This window comes from Etheostoma spectabile, chromosome 11, assembly GCF_008692095.1.
Source record: "Etheostoma spectabile isolate EspeVRDwgs_2016 chromosome 11, UIUC_Espe_1.0, whole genome shotgun sequence".
Lineage (NCBI taxonomy): Eukaryota > Metazoa > Chordata > Actinopteri > Perciformes > Percidae > Etheostoma > Etheostoma spectabile.
Genome location: NC_045743.1, coordinates 22,805,170 through 22,816,063, shown reverse-complemented (window position 1 = coordinate 22,816,063; position 10,894 = coordinate 22,805,170). Strand labels below are relative to the sequence as shown.

Below are 10,894 nucleotides of genomic sequence, written 5' to 3'. Positions count from 1 at the left end.
CATTTTTCTCTTTTGTGTATGCTTGGCCTTTGTCCAAATGACGTGACATACTCCTTAGCTCTGGGTTATTTTAGAACGCACTGTAGTAACCTACGTATTCCGCGTCAAACCAGTTTGAAGACCTGCAGGCTGTTCTTTTTACAAACAGCTGGGCGGAAATCCTGGAACCAGAAACAAACTCACTTACTCTCTCATGTGAGATTCACCCGCCTTGTAGCACAGACCGGAATCACTTCAGAAAAAAACAAAAAAGCAACATGCCGCAGAGAGCAGGTGCTCTGTTAACAGGGCTGACTGTGAGTGTATGACTTGATTATGTGGCTGCTGCAGGCTCACGGGTTTCAGCAGGTGTCTTTAGGGACTGAAGAGAAAATAGGAAGTGTGAACAGGGGAAACTGTTGGGTATTTTCCTGTTCTAACATGTCTGGCGTTTTATTTGCCTGATAACCCATACAGTTAATGAATTTAAAAGTGCACTGCTTTGGCTCGGCTACACCTTTGCGTCTGTCCAACTGCTTTGGTTTCACTCACCGCTGACTCAGACTTAATGTCCCGCCCCACAAAACCCTCTGACTCTCTATTACTGGGTAATATGTTTAAAGTTTCTAATTTAATAAATAATTGCTTAGATTAGTTTAAAAAAGTTTCAAGTTGGAGTTTGCAACATTTCAAAATCTAAATTTGTATTTTCACTGTAAATGCATATGGGTTCCAAATACCAGTTATCAGTTTCATTAACTACTAATCATTATCGGTATTGGCCTTAAAAAAACAGTATTGGTCGATCCCTAGTGTCAAAACAAAAATACTGGATCCAAGCAATGAATCCAAATTGAGCACTAAGGCTTTCAACGTGAACACAATCAAAGTTAGTTCAAAGGTTTATAGTACACATGGGCCTAGTGTTTGTCAGAGGGATGAGAGTTGGGTTTCCTACCTGTGTGTCTACAGAGCGTTCCCAGTAGAGGATCTGGTAGTACAGTTCTTGGATATTGTCCTTCATGGAGCTGTTGGTGCTGGTCAAAGGGTCAGATATGATGACGTCCAGGCCATTTCCAGCAGGAGAAAGATCCACTCTGGATGGAGGACCCACAGCAGCTGGCAGGAGAAAGGAATGGATAGATGAGGTCGTTTGGAAGTTATTTTTGAAAGCTTCAATAGCACACCTCGTATTCAATAATAAAAACATAGGATTTTGTAAATTTAATTACAGGAAACTTGTTTCAGAATATCATCACATACTCAAGCAAAGTAACAACACTGATATTTCATTTATTTATTAGTCAATTCATGAAATTCGTTGATACTACTTTTGTTGATAATCAATTAGATTAGATTAGATTAAACTTTATTTTTATTACACAGGTACAGGTACAAGGCAACAAAATGCAGTTTAGGTCTAACCAGAAGTGCAATAGCAGCAAGTGCAGGATATACTGTACAATGGTTCCAGAAGTGCAGGACATTGATTTGTACTGAATAAGTCTGAATTAGTCTTCTACAAGCAAAAATGACAAAGTTTCTATCATCTCTGTTGTTGAAAACAGTTGAATGAGCATTTTAGAGATAGGCCTTTTTCTATTTAATCTATTCATCATAGGCTATTAATTTAATATAAATCTTCATTTACATGTGTTGCAGCTGCACATTTTCAGACAGGAAAGGAAATCCTGTCTGTGCATTTTATTTTGATCACAATCTGTTTAAAGTAAGTGCTTGTGAACAGCACATTTAGCCTACTTTTTAGAAACTACCAAGTTATATATTGTGTATCGCCAAACAGCAGAAAAACACAGAGAAATCATTTTTGGTCCATATTGCCCTAGCCTACCACAAGATAAAACTAAATACTAATAACGGGATGATGCTTAAAACATTTAATGTGAGAACAGCAAAAACATCAGTAAAGCAGTTTGCATTGATCTATAAATTATTGTGTGGTTCTTCCAGTATGTGTTATCGGTAATGCAGCCTCGGATTGGAGAAGTGCTGCTTCAGAGCCAATACACACAGCCATCTACTGTCTTAACCTGGGTAAAATCATGGCAACCAGGCCGCTACAGAATAACCACACACACACACACACACACACACACACACACACACACACACACATCAGAATGGCTGATTGGTACCCGGTTCCTGTTGGCATCCTTTCCAACGTTTCTGGTAAAGGTGTTTCATCGCTCTGCGCCACCTAGACAAGAATCTAAGATTCTGGTGAAGCGCTTCACCGTTAAAGTCACTTTGGTTGTTTTACAAAGTGACTTTCTGGTAAGAAAAGATCTTCCATGGACAGATAATGTCCTTTCTGCGTGGCCACGAAAAACAAGAGCAGTCGTAGCCGAAGCCCTGCTGTAACGAACAGTGCGCGTACCAAACTCCAAATTCGTACTCTCTTCCATTATAACACCTAAAAGAGATACTTGCATTTATAATTTGGAACTAGAATGCAAGCGGTCCTTTCTCTCTGAAATTATCTCTAGAACAATAAATATCAACGTGCTTTGTGTTTATTCTACTATGCTGATAGGTTAACAACCCACCGCTACCCAGTACACATGAACTTTATCTATCACAGGGCCGCAATGAGTTGCCTCCTTCTTCACAGACCAAATTCAGAAGATTAGCACAAACAGATCAGGCCTCACATTTCAAGTACAGGAATGTGTTGTCACAGTGTTCAAGAAAACTAGTTTCCAATATGCGACGAATTCATACAATCAACCATAAAACCATGAGGACATTATACAATATCTGTAATCCTCTCCTGGTTTCCCTTGATATCCAATGTCTCAAATTGAGCACTATAGGCCATATACAAACCCTTCCGTTTTAAGTAAAATCATTGTGAAAAGGCTGTTTTCTTCACAACTCACCCATTCTGCTCACTAAACACAGTTTTGATAACTTTCAGTCGGTGTTTCCGACCACTAACCGCCCTGAGACGGCCTTGTTAAAAGTCTTTAATGAACTCCACCTAACAACAATAGTGGCAAAATTACAGTCTTAGTATTACTAATCTCAGTGCTGCTATTTGACACGCGTCAACCACGACATATGTACATAGACCGATGGTGAAAACTGGTTGGCCTTTCTGGCTCAGTACTACTTCAAGACCTTAGGGAATCCTTGTGTCAATAGGTATTGATACTGACTAAACAATATGACGTGCTAAGTCCCAAGGCTCTATTCTGGGCCTCTTCTGTTTACTACTACATGCTTCACTGGCTCTTATGGAAAACAACAAAATAAGTTACCATAGTTAGTGCGGAACGACACACAATTTACATAACCTTATCAACCAGGGGACTAATAGTCCAATACAAAAACGACTAGTGCATCCAACAATTAACGCTGGTGATTGCCAGACCTTTCTTAAATTAAATGAAGGAAACAACTGAGGGGGTTGGTTTCTGTGACAAAGAGGACACGATGGTAAAGTCTGCGCGCTCAACTCACGCACAATTGAAAACACCGGATCACTCAGACTCTTTCCGGGCTCCAAGCTCACGGAAGAAACCCGCAAAAACAACATCTAAGGGCGAAATGGAAAGGGGCTCAAAACATCATCAAGAGGGCATCAAAGGCAGGGAGGCGTTGGGAAAACACAGGCAATCTCCGAGGCTGCAGAAAAGGGCGAGATCGGGGGCGCATAAAACCTAAAAGGAAACCAGATGCATGAACCGGCGGTGAAGGGGGGACCAAATGTACAAAAACACAACACAGCACTGGATAGAAACTGTAGAAGACCAAGGTTAAGAAGACCTCTCGGCAATATAAAACTAGTCGGGGGGGTAAAAATATAAAAACCCAGTGACAAATAAGGCGCAGGCTCTCCCTCAGTAGACTTGAATCACTGTAACGGGGTCTTTACAGTCTCACTAAAAAATCAAACAAACAGCTGTAGCTCATTCAGAACTGCTGCTTGGGTCCTCACTAGAGAACCAAGACTGGACATCACACTCCAGTTCTGAAGTCTATACACTGGCATCCGTGTCCTCAAGATATGATTTCAAAGTATTTTGCTAGTTTTATAAATCACTCAATGGTTTAGGGCCAAAATACATTTCTGATCTGCTACTACACTATGAACCACCAGACCTCACAGGTCATCTGGGACAGGTCTGCTTTCTGTCCCCAGAGTCAGAACTAACAGGGTGAGACAGCAGTTATCTATGCTCCTCATATCTGGAATAAACTCCCAGAAAACTGCAGATCCCTGCTACTCTCGTTCTTTTAAATCAAGGCTAAGTCTCTTTTTGATGTTGCCTTTCCTTTAAATGACTGTTCTTTTCTTATTTAATTTTAATTCTTTGTGCTCAACTGTAACTTTCATTCTTGTGTTTTATGTGTCTTAATGTGGTCTTATTTTAATTCACGTGGTCTTAATCTTCTGAGTTCTAGTAGTGGTTGTAACTGATTTAGGTAAAGCACTTTGAATTGCCCTGTTGCTGAAATGTGCTATAAAAATAAAGCTGCCTTGTCTTGCCTTACAGCTATGTGACCAGTGATGTGACCAACAAGAGATTACATGAATCACCACACTCCCTGATCTATATTCCACCTCACCCATCCCTTTTGCATGTAGCCTGCTGAACCAAAACAGAAGGTGAGTTTGGAGACGCCCACACATTCCATTCACCCAAGATAGAAATCTTTAAATACCATCACCATCTGATCTCAGCTAGTCATAGTTTGGGTTTATGCATAGCACACATTGAGAAGTAATTACATACAATAAAAAAAATATTTTGAGAAGCATTAACAAATCAATTAGTGATGGACCTGCTATTCGAGCTCTGCAGCCTGTGTGAGGAATTCTAAGCTTAGTGAGGCTGTGTTTACAGTAAGCCTGTTGTTAACTTATGCCTCTCACGGGATCTGGACTCAAATCAACGCTGTGGTTTCCATAGTTCAGAGCTGCAAAACACATGCAAAGGTTACTTTTTCATACAGTGTCGCTCACAGCTACCTTGTGGTTGAACACTCTTTTGTTCAGTTGCTGTTTTGTTCAGGGGGTTGATCTTGTTTTGGATGGTTTGTGGTTTATGTCACCTAAGATGACATGCTGCCATATGATTGTGAAGGAAATATCTTTCCTGGAAACTTAAGTATCTGCCTGACAACATTTAGAGGGAATGATTCTCATCCCACTCTCCTGCGCTCCCTCCACTCGTCTTCATCTCATCCCTCTCTCTTACCATCTTTGTCAGGGCAGAATTCTTTCATTGTCCAGTCGGAGACACTCCCGTTCACACTGGCTTGTACACGAAGCACGTAGATGCCCAGGTAGAACAGGTTCAACTTTGTAAGGTCACATGACCTGTGTGACGTCTTCTCACATGCCGTTTCCCACACTGGATTCTTTCTCTTAGACCTTAGCTTGAACTTCCTGAGAGGACGAGAAACAAAACAAAATGTAGGGCATTAATCATCGTAATAGAAAATCCATCTTTAAATAAACATCTTTTATTTCAAGAAATATATATAAGAAAAAAGGTAAAAGAAATATGGAACTGTTAGACTGTAACGTAGCTCAGCGTAAATTCTTTCAGGAAGACCTAACTTTTAATTGATGCACTCCTAAATCAAATCAGCTGTTATGTAAATAAATGTATATTTTATCATGCATGTATAACTGTCACATATCTGCAACTAGTCTCTCCTGATTGAAATGTATCTCAGTGTAAATCCTTTCAGGAAGACCTCACTCTCAATCAATGCTCTACCAAACTCCAATCAGCTGTTGGAGGCGTTCACCTGCCTGCTAACCAATCAGAATCGTACACATATGGCAAGGGCCAATCACAGAGTCACAACCCTGGTTTAAATTATTGTTTCTCCCTTTGCTATCTGCTGTCGTTGCAGGCTAAAAGTTCAACCCTCCACCCCCACCTCTACCTATCTACTCTAGCAGACTGGTCCGGAGCCTCTTTCAGTCTGGTCTTCGAGCTCCTTCGTCGTCCCCATCGGTGGTCTAGATTCCATCATCCCCCCGATGATGGTTCTCTACCCCAATATGTGTATATACAGAATATTCGTATAGCGATGGACACTAATAGCCAAAGACTTTGTACATTTTATTTGAGCTCCTTTCTTGGTACAAATAAACCCCCCAACAATCTAATCTTTACTTATGTCTGAAACATCGTACAAGAGAAAGACATCTCATTTGGTAATCACACCAGAACAAATGTAACTTTACATGCCAATGAAACTAAAATATGACCCATCACCTACACCACAGTTGTACCTACTTCATTTTGTTATGCTCAACTCCCCAGGCATGAAACTGCTGGCTATTACACAACTTTCTTTTCTTTTTGCCATTAAAGACTTTCAGTTGCTTCCCGTAGTTGGTTTGGATCACATTTTGACTCCTTACACACCCCATTTCACTTCCTGTGGTTGAGTGCTGAGACTCTTACATTAATGCATTAACTCACACCACAGAGGCTGGACGGAATGGAACAAACAACCAAAAGAATATTAAGATGGCGTTTACAGCTACACTACCGTCTCTTTGGTGCTCTTTGTAAAGAAAATCAACCCTTAAGACGGATTCATGTCTGACTTGTGTGGGTTTACTGTGTTTGGAGCATTTCAGTGTTCAGAGATGTGGATGGCAGTTTTACAGTAGCATTTTAGTAATACGTTCACAATCGTACATCAGCATTCCAAAGTAATTACATTTCCTACTGTGGGGAACATAAATGTCTGTGAGGTATTTCATGGCTTAAAGGTTAATAGTTTTCAAATGGATTTGAAAAGAAGCGATAATCCTGAAGCTTAATAGAATATGCATTATCTTGTTAAATGTTTGGTGTATTGTTTGGTTTAAGATGTTTTAGCCCTTTTTTATTAGTTTACTGTTTTTTATAAGAATAAATCTTGGTATAATGTTACATTTCAATGACTGTTTACTAATTTTAGTGGATGGATTACTTTATTTAACATGATGGTAGAAGGTGATAGATCTAGGTGGTAGATGTAATTGAGGCAGGTCAGACATTTCAGTGTACAGGAAAGTACTCATATTCCTTTATTCAAATTGTTTTTATCGTTATAAGAATTTTTGCTTTGTGATAAATGTTCAACGTTCCACGCTTATTAAAAGAAAAAAACCTATTGCTGGCAATTCATTCATCCTTGCATAAGTATATAAAGCAGTTTTGACGGTGTCCCATGTTATAATGCTCCGTGATATTGCTTTTTATCTCTTACACAATGAAAATTGAACATTGGCTAAACTGGCTTATCAGGCAGAAAAAAAGAAAATCACAAATAGATGTTTTCCCTAAATCATTCAGCCCTAGTTATTAGAGTTGAGGAAGTTACTTCCAAAATGTAATCCATTATGGATTACTAGTAACTGTCATTTGAGAGTAACAAGTTATATTACAAAATGACTGTCTCTGAATTGTAATGCTTTAAACTACTTTTGAGTCTCTTTCACCAAAATAACAGCAGAAGTTTGACTTGGCAGGCAGTTTGTGAATATCACCACCGGATCAATAGAGTCTCCTCTTTATCCACTTTAATACATCATAGACTATTCATAATATTTTGTAAAATTAATATGAATATGCAAAGTAACAAAGGCTATGAAAATACAGAAGTAAAACGTACAATAGGTAAGTAGGAGAAAATGAAAATAAACAATTAAAAGTACCTTACAGTTGTAATGATGATAGTTGTGTTACAGAATACGATATGTTGAACTGGAGCTCTGGAGGAAAATCACTACACCCCAGATTTAAACTAGAGCTCGTCACAACAAACTTGCTGCTCTGCCTCAGTGTTGCTGGTTCCTCGTGTCTGTAAAAGTGAGACTTACGCCACGTATTGTGTGGTGAAGTCCACAGCGTGTCCCTCAGCCAAAGTCGAGTCCCAATCCCAGCTCAGGATGTAGTTGGTGTTCAAGGTGATCAGGGCCAGGTTCTCCGGTGGGGCCAGCGCTGCTGGGACTGAAACAAGCAAGGGGAGATCCGGCATCACCACACAGCCTCTGCTGCAGATTTTTGTTTATTTTACCCAAGTGTACTCAATTTATTATCCTATATGATAAAGAAAAGCATTTAATTCTAACATTCAATAATCAATACTTTAAGATTCAATACTTAATTGCCATGTAACTTAGTTGCTAGGAATTTGCCTCAGTGGGCTCATGACAGATCAACAGACAATCACAGCAAAACAGAAGGAAATTGTAGTATTTGGGGCAGCAGGATGGAGTATCGTGGGTTCATGATAGTGAAGGAACATGTCACCCAGTGCAACAGTGTGGCTCACGGATGTTGTTGTTTTTTTAATAGTTTTTGGAAAACAACGGAGAACCAAAAGTATAGGACTTGTTAGTAGCAGTTGTTAGCAGACAGAGAGCAGAGAGGGCGACTCTGCCGTCTGCTAACGTGTTGCTCTCTCTAATATAACAGCTGCTCTGTTAGGCAACAAAACGTGCACGCAGGCTGATATTCAACTGTGCGGTTTTGTCGGGAATAAGCTACAAGCAGAAGGAAACTCTGCTAGCTGCTAGGCTAAAGTGCAATGGCAAATACTACAACATTAACGTGTCCACGTCCAGCCTCACGTGCAAAGCTGAAGTAACGAGCAACTTAATTTTTTTTTTCTCTCCATAAACTCTTGAATGCAGGATAGAAGACCGTCAATGAGGATAACTACACAGTGATTATTGCTTTCATTGTATTTCATATCACACGATATCTGTTCCCCTGGAACTTCCTCAAGCAAAAAGTTTAAAAAAATGAATTATTATTGCGGTGATGCGGTCAGGAAGCAACCGCAACTCCTAACTTTTCATGATATTAAACAGTGAGAAATGTTCTCACTTCATCTTAGAACGGTAATAAATCAATACTAGAGTAGCCTACCTCCTTGTTTACTGCAATGAATAAAATGCAGAGGAGGAAAAGAGCATCTGTCTTCACAAAAATCATTTGTTGAGTGGTTGATGGTACTTTGTGCGTTAGAACGTAATCACTGTGAAGCAATGAAATAAGCTTTATTTTTCTCTGTCTGCTGTACAATGATAAATTCAAGCACAAAATAGAGCCAAGCCGATACATCAGCGGGCCAATATTATGCATTTCAGAATCATTTATAATGACATCTGATAAATAAATATTTTAAAAATAGTGATTGTGTTGCATAGTGTGTCCACCAGAGGACGCTCTACAACGTCCCTGTTAGTGATGGCGTTGCATAGTCTGTCCACCAAAGGACGCTTTAAAACTCATAAATAACTACAAATAACTTATGTTAGGTAAATCTGTTTGTGGACAGATTTAGCGGAATATTGGATTTTTTATTAACCAAATATTGGTATCGGCCTTAAAAATCCTTTATCGGTCGGGCTCTACTCAGTATCGGCAAGTACCCAATTGTACTTGTACTTGGTCTGAAATCGGTGTATTGCTAAAAAATTGTGTGTGTATTGCACACATTTTGCCTTTGATGCTCAGAATCTAGTGACTGCACTCCATACCAAAAGAAACCGTTGAACACACAAAAATACAAGAACAAGTACCAAGTATAAATAATGTCAATAAGAAAAGCAAACAGAGAACAAACTAGAGAGGAAGTGTGCTAATGCTGTCTGAAACTTGAGCAAAGAATAACCATACTGGAAAGTCAAGTTAAATCCCCACCACACAACACTGTGACCTCAAGAAAGAGGAATTAATCCAAAACACAGAATCGCTGTGAATAATTCTGGCTCTTCAAGACACCTGTGTGCAGAGTAGGACTCGTATCTTACTATCTTTATAGAAGGAACACCATGAACTAAATCAAATAACACCTGTAGTAGGGCTGCACAATTGCAATATGGACTAGTGCAATATTGAAAATCGCAAAGACCTACACATCGTATCCTGTGTACTAAAGAAAAAAATCTTTCTTTGTACAGATTAGGGGTGGGAATCTCTGGGCATCTCACGATTCAATTCCGATTCTGAGGCCAACGATTTTATGTACATTTCCATGCCTGATTTAAAAAAATATACAAGTAAATCTGAGTTTGTTAGATGTTGACATATACAGAATTTGTCACACACAAGATGAAATGTTTTGTCTACCGAGGTTTTTATTGTGTAGTCATCCCATGCTTGTGAAACTTTTAAATACAAATCAAGATTTGGAAAAAAAAAAATCAATTAATAATTGATTAACTATTCAGAATCGAGCATTAAATGGTTCTATAGAAAATCACGATACATCTAAGAATCCACTTTCCCACCATCCCTAGAACAGATCCTCGCAAAAATTACACTATAATATATATTTTTATTTATTTAATATTTTTCAAAAAAAATGAAAATAATGATAAAAACATTATAATTTCCTCCTATATTGTGAATCATAACAGCTAGATGGTAGCCCAATGGTGGCCTCACAGCAACAAGGTTCTGGGTTTTAATCCTGGTCATTCCGGGCCTTTCTGTGTGGAGTTTCTATGTTCACCCCAGGTCTGCGTGGTCACCCCCACCATCAAAAACATGGACCAGGTTCTCCAGTCAGCGTCATGACCAAGACGCTGGCTTAGATCTGGAGTTGGTCCCCGGGGGCAGTAAATGGCTACCCACTGCTCTCTTAAGGGATGGGTTCAATTTAGAGAATGAAGCCGCTACATGTATGTGACAATAAATTATCTTCAGTAGGTTCAAAAAAAGGAAAAAACTGTGGAGAAAAATGATAAATGGTAGAGCCTCCCACATGACTAAGCCGGCATGACCAGACATGACAAAAACAGGATCTAACGGAGGGAAGAAAAAAGGAGTTTCGGGGAGGAGGGTGGCTTCTTTCATTGCTGAATAACTCTTTTGTGTGTGTGTGTGTGTGTGTGTGTGTGTGTGTGTGTGTGTGTGTGTGT

The 10,894-nt window shown here is 39.4% G+C and overlaps 1 protein-coding gene across 2 annotated transcripts in view; it reads right to left on the bottom strand.

Annotated features, from left to right (window-relative positions):
* Nucleotides 1-10,894, bottom strand: part of LOC116698081 (interferon alpha/beta receptor 1a) — a 21,023-nt gene that overhangs the window by 6,001 nt on the left and 4,128 nt on the right. For both annotated transcript variants that reach the window (XM_032529850.1, XM_032529851.1), the window contains exons 2-4: nucleotides 7,841-7,970; nucleotides 5,205-5,395; nucleotides 938-1,098 (exon numbers count right to left, since the gene is read on the bottom strand). In XM_032529850.1, the coding sequence (XP_032385741.1) occupies nucleotides 938-1,098; nucleotides 5,205-5,395; nucleotides 7,841-7,970 (482 nt within the window). The remainder of the gene's footprint in view (nucleotides 1-937; nucleotides 1,099-5,204; nucleotides 5,396-7,840; nucleotides 7,971-10,894) is intronic.